Source organism: Chaetura pelagica, unplaced genomic scaffold (genome assembly GCF_000747805.2).
Source record: "Chaetura pelagica isolate M959 unplaced genomic scaffold, ChaPel_1.0 scaffold417, whole genome shotgun sequence".
In the NCBI taxonomy this organism is placed as follows: Eukaryota; Metazoa; Chordata; class Aves; order Apodiformes; family Apodidae; genus Chaetura; species Chaetura pelagica.
In genome coordinates, this window is record NW_009953966.1 from 249,761 (window position 1) to 262,476 (window position 12,716).

At 40.5% G+C, this 12,716-nt stretch overlaps 1 protein-coding gene across 2 annotated transcripts in view; it reads right to left on the reverse strand.

Moving 5' to 3' along the window:
• ELMO1 (engulfment and cell motility 1) overlaps window positions 1–12,716 on the reverse strand; it is a 268,680-nt gene that overhangs the window by 108,820 nt on the left and 147,144 nt on the right. For both annotated transcript variants that reach the window (XM_010002153.1, XM_010002154.1), the window contains exon 15: window positions 2,009–2,145. In XM_010002153.1, the coding sequence (XP_010000455.1) occupies window positions 2,009–2,145 (137 nt within the window). The remainder of the gene's footprint in view (window positions 1–2,008; window positions 2,146–12,716) is intronic.

A 12,716-nucleotide genomic window follows, 5' to 3' on the forward strand; every position in this document is an offset into this window, starting at 1 on the left:
ATCAGCACTGGCAGCTGTCACCCACCAACCAGATGGGTAAACCTTGGTTCCACTATATAATGTGTCATCCCCCACAAATCCAGAAGTGCTTCACAAGCCCACACAACAACACAGTTTGCTTCACTCACAGATCCCTTTAGACATTTATCAGCTGAGTAATGCACATCACCACCACATGTCATTTGAAGTGGATAAGAGCACAAAAATCTCCTTATGACTAAAAGAAAGGATTTAGATAAGCAGAACATAATTATGGAACTGTTAGAAATGAGAGGTGCAAGAGCTTAATATTCCCTCCCCTTCATGAAAACAGTTACAAAATCAAGACTGATTTCTGCAGGCAGGAAACCTGGGTTCATCTCTCATGCACCATAGTGCCACCACCAGACACAAATCCTGGTAGTAGGATGGCAAATTGATTTGCCTCACGGAGTTAAGAATCCCTGATGTCTCCAATGACACACAGTAGGACCTACTGCTGATCTCACTGGATGAAGTCGCAGGATTTTCAGAAACAGAAAACACAAAGAGAAAACTAGTCAGATTGGAGAAGAAATTAAGTGATCTCCCATGATGCTCCATAGCAATGCCTAACACTGAAAAGTGTATTTCTTTGTTTTCTTTTTAGGGTAATCTGGGCTGTTGACAGAAATAGGATATTTCTTTTCCTGAATATCCCAGGATCACTAATAATATTTCAACTCAAGTTGTGGGAAATCACATAAAAAAATCCTTCTACTGAGACAGAAGGCCTGAAAGTAATAGAATGTTTTAAATACATTTATTTTAAACAACCACATACTATCAAGTAGTCTTTAAAAAGTTGTTGCTTTTTAAAGTTCCTGACTTTAGGTTTCTGAACTGTACCTTGCTATTGCTCCTTCTGTGCTCCTGGACTATTAGGTAAGAGAAGCACGTCAGGAATTCCATGCAAGAACAAGCCTCTAAGCTTGCATCTCACACGCATTTTGGACTTCCTTCCTCTCTTTTGCCATGCCTCTGGTGTTGCTGACCTTACCTAAAAGAACTCAACAAAGGTTACTCCACACTGTATCCTAAGAAATTGTCTTCACTCTTCAGCAGAAAATGGGCATTTAAAGCACTTTAGTAATGGACGGTTCCAGTTAGAAGCTAAATCATTCTTACTATCTCTCATTTAACATTCGGTTCTGGTGAGCTCAGAGCTCTTGCATGGCACAGACTGCAGCAGTCTCACCTTTCATTCTCAACCAGCAGCTCTGTAACCAACATGTCTCAGGGAGAGGCTCAAGATCCAGTCCAAGGTTCCCAACAAAGATAAGTATGCCAGCTGGCCACATAAGCACAAGTTTTTCATTCTTACAACGGTGCCAAAGATACTGTTCAGCCTCATGATAAATTAGACAGTCAAAACAGAATACGTAGGGTCTACTAAACCAGGTAATCCTGATCTCCATAGCTTTGCTGAGGGTCAGGAGATTGGCTGACACTTCCAGATTTCTATCTTACAAAAAAACGGGATGCAATACCGAGGAGTTTTTTGGTTGGGTTTTTGGTTGGTTGGTTCCCTTTTTGTTTTTTTCGTTTGTTTGCTTTAGCAGGCTAAACTGCATAGCACTTTGTCAGGATTGTGTCCACTCTTGAATATTTTATCACTTTAGTGCTCACATGAAATGAAAGGGATGCACAGAATTATCACGGCAGTACTCTCTTTGCATTATTTACAAGCTCAGAGGCTGCAGCACTTCAGCATAATATTGCTAACATAAAAAGGCAGAATTTTCCCTCAAGCTAGGTTTTCAGGTTCACAGTCTGCAGTGCAACATGATTGAAAATGGTCAATGAACCTCCCATCCCCTACCCTCACTTTCTGAATGCTGGCACTCTGACATGCAAAGAATCTGAACAGATAAAACTCCACAGCATTCAGCAGAATGGGGAATAGTAAATCCCTGTGCCTCCAGGGAAAGAATACATGGCCTTGGTTTACCATCCTGCCCAGTCATCCCCACCCCACCCTTTTTCTTGCCTTGTTAAAGTCCTCTGAAGTTGCCCTCATTTCCTTCCATGTCTTGTTCAAGAGTTGAATGCAGATACAGAAGAACTCTTCAAACGATCTGTCATGGGTGAAGAACATGGGATGGAAATCATTGCAGGTCTCACTGGCTAAAAACAGAAAAACAAGGGGGGTGGAATAAAACATGTACAGGCAGGAGTTTCAAAAAATAAACATAAAATACAATCAGCCACAAAATTTAGAAAACACTGTATTTGAGAGGAATCCCAGGTCTAGTAGCAAAAGATGTCAAAACATTATCCTGAAAAGCCAGCCTTGGTCTACAATTGTAAAGACAATGAAACACAGCATAGATCCTATCTGTAGGAGACTAACAGCAAGAACAAGAGGAAGCAACTACCTGTTTGCCTGAATATTCTCGCAACAGGTGTTTTGTTTATGCCAAGTTTTGTTGTTCAGCCAGGACAGAGAGACACAGGGAAGAAGCACAAGTCTCTCATCAAAACAACAGCCTTCCCCACTGTTAACAGCATGCACCATATTGCCTGCTGACAACCCAACACCAAACCTCATCAGTCACAAAGCAGTATTAGATCAAACTGAAATGTGAAGCTCTGCTGACACTGCAGATGATCTACCATATTGTACATGGAAATATCACAGAGGCAGCCAGAGAAATCTAGATGGACATATAGACAAGAATGTAACTGATGAAATTTGTTCTTTGAAAATAACTGGAAACAAAATTAATGGATTTTCTGACATCTGTCCTTTATCCAAGATGGAAGAAAAAAAAAAGAACCCCAAAGCCAAACTTCCTTTTTAAAATCAAATACTGGTTTTAAAGGAAAAAAAAATAAATATGAAAAAAAGAATACTATAGTGAAGATTCCAAATAAGAAAAGTACAGTTTGGCAAGAATGTCCTTGAGTGAAGAATGAATTTTCAAAAACTAAATGCTGAAACAGTGATGCTGACCTCTAGGCACATCTGAGGAACCTGAAAACAGAAGGGGCTTTAGCCAAGGACTGGAAAGGATCCCCGCCATAACTTGCAGGGCCACCTCAGTAGTTTGCATATTCATGTTCTTAAAAAACTAACCAATGAAAAAAAAATAAAAATCATTATGTTGACTAAGTTGAAGTTGGCTACACCTTTCTTCATACACCCAGCCCCCAAACCTCTCAGGTTCAGCTTTCAACTCTGCACAAGTGCTCCTTTGGATGCTTCCCGCAGTCCCTCATGTCTATACAGCAGCAGCTTTCCTTACTTTCATCATCAAACAGCCACTGCCTAGGTAAGCTTCCTCCTCTGCAAGAACAGCAGAATTATCAAGCACTCGGATAAATAAGCCTTTTCCTGAGGCCGGATCACTGTCTGACATCTGCTTTCCCTCAGTGGAACTAGAGAAATTAGAATGAAGATTCTTTGCAGGAGAAGGCGAATGGCTCAGGCAGGCTGACTAGTTGCATCAGCTGCAAACACTTGGTCTTGGTACATCTTCTAGCCACAAAACTGCCCTTTCAACATGTTTAGTGACCTCTGCTGCGCTAACAGCTCTGTCATAGGAACACAAGTTGTGCTAAAAATCACCTGAACCCTTAAAGAAAAAGAGCTTCTGATCTTCTCCAACATACAGTATTCCAATTATAAAGCAAAACTCTGAAGCTAAATTTGAAACTTAATTTTAACATCAGATTTGCTAAGATCTAATCAATTCTTCAGCTACGTAGCGAGGATGAGAGTTAATTTTGGAGTACAGGTTTCATTCTAATCAAGCAAGCCCCATTTACTTCAAAGGTTGTGCAGACAAGGGGGAATTCATCAAAGCAGAGACCTGTATTTATAAGGCACAACTCAGCCCCTTTAAAAGAAGAAAATGCCTCAGGCATGATTTTCAGAGCACCTTCAGCATTCATTCATTCATTCCATTGGAGCTGAATGGGCTCAACACTTCCAATAATCAGACCTTCACCTTGTAATAATGTCAAAGACACAACAGAACAGATTCTCAGAGGGCACTTGTCTTTAAATCATGAAATACTATAATGATGATAAGAAATAACACCAAGCAGAAGAATGCAGCCAGTATCTTCACTGTATAAATCACAGCACAAAACAAGGCAATAACCCTCAACACGCACTGGCCTTTCTGATCCTCCTTAGAGCCTGAGCTTACCACTGCTCCTGCTCATAAAAATCAATAAATCAAAATTAATGGAAAGGCTAGAGATTCTCAGAAACTTGATCATTGCTTCTAACTCATGCTCTTTACAACAATCAGCCTCAAACTGTATCTACTGTGTTGACTCTTCTGCATGCAGAATCAGAGGTGCCACGTCCCCCCACCCCAGTCTTTTTTAAAGTAGGCAACATAGTGTGTTTCATGCCTTTTCAGTCTGAAAATGAAAGAGTAAAAATCATTATTATTGATATAAATGGAGAATGTTTAGGCCTGTTAGAAAGCAAGATCAATGTCTTAAAGCACAAAACAAATTCTAAGAAAAATTCAAAACAAATTGTAAACAGATTTCTCAATATTTCCACCATCATCCAGATAGTAGAGAAAAAATTATAATCCATACCTGACTTCAAAGTTAGCTTTTTGTATGTCTCAAAGCTCTATCCAAAATAATACAATTTGATGGAAAAATCACAAACTAAGCACATCAGTGTTGTTTCACTATAGAATATCTACAGGCTGCAGCCCAAGTCATGGCTATGTTCTCTTCCTAGTATTTAAATGTCTAATGAAAACAACTCTTGTCTCAATACTTTCTTTCTCCTTTTGACAGGTAAGAAGAGGATTAATGAAAAGGCAATACTCTGTGATTAGTGGTTTCCAGAGCAGAGTAAGACCAAGTCACAACCTGGCCATCTCTGCTAAGTGGACAAATTTAGAGGCTGCTCAGTTTTACTGATTAAAAACTTCATGGATTTCTTTTTTTACTAACTTGCAATTTGACTAGTTCTAAACTGAAACAGAAGTCCAGCATTAGAATAATTTGAAGACCTTCTACATAAGAGCTGCATGCAAAATTCCTGTTGTTAAGACGAGCACCCTCTAACCTTCATTTTTGCAAACAGGGACTAACCACATTTATAACCACACAAAACCACACACATGGCTGCAATGCAGGGACACAAATCATCATGATTATTTAATAACACCATCAAGTTTTAATTACGCCTCTGTGAGATCACCTTCAAAAGGCAAGTCACGGATGTCTGGCCAACATAAATCAGGTGAAGATATAGTTGATTTTCCTTTCTTGGCACAATCCTTAGAGCTGTAGATCAATGTGCCACCTCTCTGGATTCAAGCAGTCCTTCAAGCTTCTAGCTGATCTATAGCTGTGACTTTGAGGAAGAAGCTTCATTCATTTCTCATAATAAATTGCACAGGCAAAAAAAGAGCTAATTTCTACCTGGGAGTTTATGTGCTTCCTTCAGTGCATATTTTTAATGCCTACCCAACACAATTTTGTCTGTGAGTTCATCTCCTCAATTACAACAAAGACATTCAAGCCACTGTTCAAGTGGTAAACAGATTTGTTATGTTGCTCCTCTGTGGATTAGGGGAAAACAAGAAAAAGAAAACAAATTGCAAAAGAAAAGCATTATACCTTCATTTTTTACCTCAACTCTAAATACCTTTTCCCATGAGAAACAACATCATCCAGGGCCAAATTTCTCTTAGCTGTGTCACAACAGTTAGGTATTTGCATAAGCCTGTTTCAATAATCGTTTGACTTGAAGTACAGCAAAGATTTAAATTTCAAAGTTGATGTGGTGAACTAAATACAGACAACTGGGATTTCTGCTTGCAATACACACTCCAGGAACAGACAAGTGCACCAGACCAGACCCCAGGCTGGTGTGCCACCTCACTGTCCAAACTGCTATAAACAGAAAGCCACCAGTTCAACAGAAGCTGGCTGACAGCTGAAGTGCTGCTTACATCTTTCCCACATCTTAAAAAGCAGGCTATCTGTAGGTATCTATAACTGATTTCCACCTGGAAAGGGGGGGAAAAATACCAACTCTTTTTAATCTTAGAATTTATTTTATGCAATATGTGGAAGTAACACAGAGGCAACCCCTTCATCCCCTCAAAGCTATAAGAGCAGACAGAGACACAGTAATACATCTCCTTACACAAGGTACTGCCCTTGATCTTAAGAAACGTCTGCTTTCAGCCTGACTGCTGAACTGCTGTGTTGATACTGGATACTGATCCCCCACCATGTCTTTAAAATGGCATATGGTCATTCTGACCTCCCTTGTGAAACCCAAGACATGGAAAAAAGTCTTACTGATGTGGAAACAAAATATTAAATAGCTCTACCTATAATGAATAGGTATATTTGAAATTAGGAACTGCCCAACCCATTATTTTCAAAATCTATTCATGATGCTAGGGAGAGACAAGCTGGGTGATTTAAACAGTCATTTTTCTGTAAATGTAAGGCTTGGATCCATCACATTGGGAATGCATAGAAAATACAATTTACTAATCACACCTCATTCATGAATGTCAGCCATGTACAATTGGTCTACAAAATACAACCAGAATAGATTTCATGAAGTAGATAATAAATAAGTGATAACGCTGTATATTCTCAAATATTTCAAAAGCAGGCAGACAGCTTAAATCAATCCAATTATTCCCTCAGCCATATAAATATGGTTACCTGGCATTAATGCTGGTGTTGCACATAAAGGGACCTCCAGACACCTGTGGTGAGGAGTAAGCCTCTGTGCTGAGGGTGGTATTAACTAATCCTGTGCACCCTGCAACTCATCAAGAAAAGCATCCTGAAATTGCATCAGCACAAGTTCGAGCTGAGGGAAGTAATGATGAAACCAATGTGTGAAGCTCCAGGTAGAGAGGCGTTCAAAAACATCTCCCTGTCTGAAAGGTACCTGGAATCCATGCAATCCAATCTTCAGAGATATCTGAAGAGATGTCTTCTATTACTGAGTTGCTGCTTAATTCTGGGTAGGTCACTTATCCCCTCTGTCATTTTCCCCAGTTTCAGAGAATGGAGACGATGATATTCAATCAGAAAAGAGGAAGATGTAAAGATTCATTGCACTTTCTGAAGTGCAGCAAGATAAGATCCACAAATGAAGGGTGCACTATGGACCTTAGAAATACCACCTCCACTTCACATGGCCTCCTCTGGGTTTTATTACTTGCTAATAACCAAAGACAACCAAAAAGCAACTAATTCTCACTAACTCTCTCAGGAGAAGGAACATTGTAATTTCTGCTCCCTGAAGATGCAATACAGTAAAAACAACTACTGCCATGACCACTTTTATATACACAATCAAAAATTCTCTCAGTAGCATAAAGTGTGTAACATAAAGTGCACCTAATACTGCAGAAATACAGTGATTGCCAAGTCATCTACACCACTGATCCCTGTAGTCTCCTGGTAATAATTTCAGATAAAACCCTTGGCTACCTTTCTGGCACGTGACAGGGAAACAGTGTAATTTAAAGCAAGGAGGGTCACTAGCACTGGCAGTACAGTGATTAAATAGTAATATTGCTGCCAATCGTGTAATTTCCTTTCCTAGGGAACAGTGCTGTTTAGAAGGCTTAACTGGTGTTAGAACAAAAGTCACTCACCCTTTTTACTTTGATTGAGAGAATAAGATACAAGCAACTAAGCTTCAAGACAGCAAAATAATGTAAAAAGCTAAACAGCATTTGTCAGATTTCAAGCCTAGGTGAATTATGTGAGGGTTTTGTTTCACCTGCTTTGAAACAAAGGGGGTAAGAAAGCAAACTGCACTGTTGAACTGCGCAAGATGTGCCGCTGGTTTTCCCAGGTCTGTAGACTTGTGTGTGTATGTCTCAGAAATGTCATCCCAGATGTATCAGGAACAAATCCAAATCCAAAATTTCAGCACCAAAATAGTATATACACAACTACTTTGGAAAGCCACGAGCTGATCATGTAATGTAGGGCAAAAATGCCTCTTGCCCTCCCCTCCTTCAACATGGCACGTAGCGTTTCCAGAGCACCAGAACTACCTGACAATCCACGGCTACAAGAAGCCTTCAACAACTTACCTTACCTAATGACATAGCTGGAATAGAAACTATATGAAACTGCTAAACATGCAGCAAAACTACCAACTCAAACTTCTCATAAAGACCCAAGGCAACAGCATTTCTCTGAACTTCTCATTAAGAGAACTATAGAGAGAAACTGCAAGAGAAGTACACATAAAAGGCTTCCTACAGTCTGTAAGCTTTTCTTTTTTGAGGCTAAGAATATATTTCATAGTGCAATGAAAAACAAGGATTCCATAAAGCCTCAAGCCTGACTAGACAGGCAGGACTAAGATGATTATGGCATACGAAGCCTCAAGCTCTTTACTAATTTATATAGTTTCACTTTGTGTCAAAAACACACCTCCCCTATCCACAGTACCATTAAATAAAGGAGCCACAACTTAAAAATCTGCCTCTCTCGTGCCAAAGAAAAGCAGTGGAAGAAGAACCCTGACTATTGCTGCACAAGGCAGTAAAGCCTGGTGCTCATCACTACCAACAGATGCAGCAGTTCAGGGGCTGTAGAACAATACTCAGGCAGACTCACTCCACCACATTCAGAGCTGATGGTAAACTGAATGAAACCAATCAAGCTAGTGGTGTCCACTCAAGCAGGCAGACTTTATAAAAGCAGCTCTTTTTCCAACTCTCAGGAAATATGGAGACTTAACTGCAGCTCCTTGGCTTAGAATGGACCCAAAGACTGAACAACATCGTTCAGAAATGGCAACAGCCAAAGCGTGAAGTGATGAGAGTTACTAAAAAGGTTCTTACATGCAACAAGGAAATGAAAAGGATTATAAAGCATCAGCACCGTGCTGGCAAAGGTTCCCCATCTCTTTCAAAAGTGGCCTATTTTTATTTGTGATAAAATAGGTGCCAGATATGAATAACTCTGAACTGCCTCTACAATGTGTCACAGCACACTGTTGGGCAAACAGGAAAGTACTCTGCTTCCCTCTTCACTCCTCCACTACTCCCAGCAAAAAAAAAAACAAAAACCAACAAACTAAAATGAACCAAACCAAACAAAACACAAAAATGTCATCAGGAACAATAGAAAATGCAGCTTTAAAAACTGATGGATAAATTGGAGTATCATTTTCTGAGGTGAGGAAGCACTTCATTTGAATTAGTCATGCTCTTCAAGGAGAAAAATCCGTGAGAGTGAAAATGGTATGAAAAAAACAAGGACTTGTATCTATCATATCAGAAAGGAATGTTTTGTGAAGAAAAGACACAGAACTGCAAGCACAGATCTGCAATTCCTCTATAACATATTTACAGTATCCCTGAATAATAATATAAAAGAATTTTCACCAATTAATGTAATAAATTTGCTTAGGGACTATGAAGTGTTTATGGCCACTACTAGAAAATACATAGACCAAGAAGGAATCACACATATTAAGCAGAATCTACAAAGCTTGTGTAACAACTAGACATGATATGCAAATCTTCATACAAGAGACAACACTGCTGCTGTCAGATTCCTGACACCTTGCAAAGCACACAAGGCAATAATGGTTACATGAAAGCTCAAGTAAAAAAAATAATAAAGCATTTCTGACAATTTCTAAGCCCACACACTGTCTCTCTACTTGAAGTCCAACTGAAACAGATAGTGACACTGACAGAAGGCCAGCTAAGCTCAGACTCATCAAGAGAAACACTTGATCACATCTGTTACACACTGATACACTAAGTTCCTTCCCTTGCATCCTCCTCACCTAAGCCCTCAGATAAATTAGTCTTAATGGTATCACCAGACAAATCTGAAAGAACAAGAGTAGCAATGGAGGGGGTAGATACTCTTAGCATTTATAAACAGCAGCACAAAGGCAGTCATTTACACTGCATAGCCACTCCTTGTAGCCCTGCAACACTCATTGGCAAAGCTTACTCCTAAGTGTTATACTCTGGCACGTTTTCTATTGACTGTGGCATCACTGCAGATGCAGAACATTGAGGGCTGGAGTCAGAAGTTTGCTGGTGCAGAAGTGGGCACTCGACTGTCTTCACTTGTGCATCTCCTTCATGTTTCCCTCCCTGAGCAGTGTACCGAGATGCCTTTCCTGGCAGGACTGCTGACTTTTCACTTCTTATTCTGAGTGCTCTAGAGAGCAACCAGATTACTTCTGCTCCTCCTGAGGGGATTCTTGCTCAAAAACATTCTCTTTCCTCCAATTACCCATTTTCTTTATTAGGAAGATACAAAGACTGCATACAGGCTATAGCTCATGCCTCTCCAAAGACCTTCTGTGAGATACCTCATCAGGAATATACTTTGGTTACCATTTCAAATACAGACCATGCTGTTTTGATTCTCAAGAGAGGAGCTGTCACTGAAAATTAATTCTGCTTTAAATAGGCAGGCTAGGGCTCCATCTGTAAGTAAAACTTAAAGGAGCCTATGAAACCCTGCAGGAAAAACACTGCAACCAGTAACCTAGGAAGCCTACAGATTTTGTAGGTCTTTTCTTGGTACCTAAGCAGCTTCTATTTCCTCTTCATTTGCATGGACTTCCTCATTAACATTAAATATTTAAAATTATAATGCACAGAAATTATGTGGTCATTGTGCAAGAAAACTGGTGGGAAAGAAATTTGGGGGGGGTATTCAATCTTACAAGCAAGCAACAGCAGGAGAACTGCAAGGAAGAAAAACAAATGAGCAGATGGAGAAGCCAACAAGCCAGCAGTCAAGCCAGAAAGGAGAAGAATCTGTTTCCTGGTACCAAGTCATCACTCTATTAGAAAAAAAAAAAAAGGTTACAATTGAATTGCCCATGCAGACCTGGCACAGACTGGCCTCAAACCTTCTGTACTTACTATTAGAGGAGTCCACAGACAAGATGCCTACTTTGTTGCCCTTTTGTGACTGGATGTAAGGCCACCTTCAACACCCCCCATGATGGGGCACGAGGCAGGCTGGCTGCCTGATACCACCGCATACCAGCCAGGAATAGCTCCAGGAGCACAAGGGCTGGGAGGACAACTGACCAGTTATCTAGAAAGTGAGTACCACAGCTAAATTTATATGGTAGTCCCCCTGCCATTACAGAAAAGCCAACAGAACAAAGCCATTCTAAGTTCAACCACTTGCCTTGAATCAATCCTGGATATTTGGACAATAGGAAAAAAATCTTTAATATCAGGGTGGTGGATCACTGGAACAGGCTACCTAGAGAGATGGTGGAGGCCCCACCCCTGGAGACATTCAAGGTCAGGCTTGATGGAGCTCTGAGCAAACTGGTTTAGCTGGAGGTGTCCCTGCCTATTGTAGGGCGGTTGGACTAGATGACCTTTATAGGTCCTCTCCAACCCAATACATTCTGTGGTTCTATACTCAAAATGCCAAAAAAGGACTGACAGGGAAAGATGAAATCAATATAAATTTAAAAAATACTGCCTGTGATTAAGATGAGGAAATTCCCTGTATCACACATCCTAGAGCAATGGCAGGTCATCTTTTATGTCAGATCTGGTTCTGAACTGTGTTGAAACCACACTGCTTGCTCAAGAACCAGGAGATGCACACCTACTACTAGCTGTCCTTGACTTCTTGGAAAACATGTGTGGGATCACCACTACTACAGCTCCATTTAAGACAACTCTCCTTAGCAATAACACCTGTCCTCCCACCCCTTCTGCATCCCTCCAAGATGTGGACCTCCTTTAAAATACATGTATTTATATATGTATGCAGCAAATTGCCAAATAATATTTCTTCTCTCTCCTTTAAAAAAGTAAAATGCAAAAAAGAAGAAACTGGCCACTGGATACAAGTTTGGGCAGGCAAAATCCTGTGCAATGCACCCCAGGCTGGCAACACCCTAACATGTCTATAGCCCACCTGCTACTCTCTTCTTGGTCTGCCAGAGGCAATCAGCTAATCAGTGCTAAGGGGGGCAGCAACAACCTAGTGGTCTGTGGGGGAATGCAAATCTTCCCTCTCCTAACTCAGTTGCTACTGGAACCCAGTCGGAGGCAAAGGTCATTAACCCACTGTGGAAATGGCATCTTAGTTATCTAATGACAGCTGCCTAAATTGTTTTCTCACCCTACAAATTGTCTTAGTCTGTAAATCATGTTTTTAACCATCTGGGCTAGAGTCCAAAAGTCAGACTGGCAGAACAAAAATAATACTGCTGAAGCATAATCTTTTAACACAGACCAAACTGAGTAATTGCTAATCACAAAAAAGGAAAACAGTGATGTGGCAGGGTGCAAGCTGCTCAGGAAGCACTGAACCTGTGTGCTTGCTAGTGTATTTATCTGAGATCATCAGCATAATGCACCATGTAAGTGCCAAGAATTTTCAAATGGCTTTGTGAACATTAATCAGTCTCTAGAATCATAGAAACATAGATTCCTAGGGGTTGGAAGGGACCTCGAAAGATCATCCAGTCCAACCACCCTGCCAGAGCAGGGTCACCTAGAGTACATCACACAGGAACGCATCCAGGTGGGTTTGAATGTCTCCAGTGAAGGAGACTCCACAACCTCCCTGGGCAGCCTGTCCCAGGGCTCTGTCACTCTCACAGTAAAAAAATTTTTTCGAATATTCACCTTGAACCTCCTATGCTCCAATTTGCACCCATTACCCCTTGTCCTATCACTGGTCATCACTGAGAAAAGCCTAAC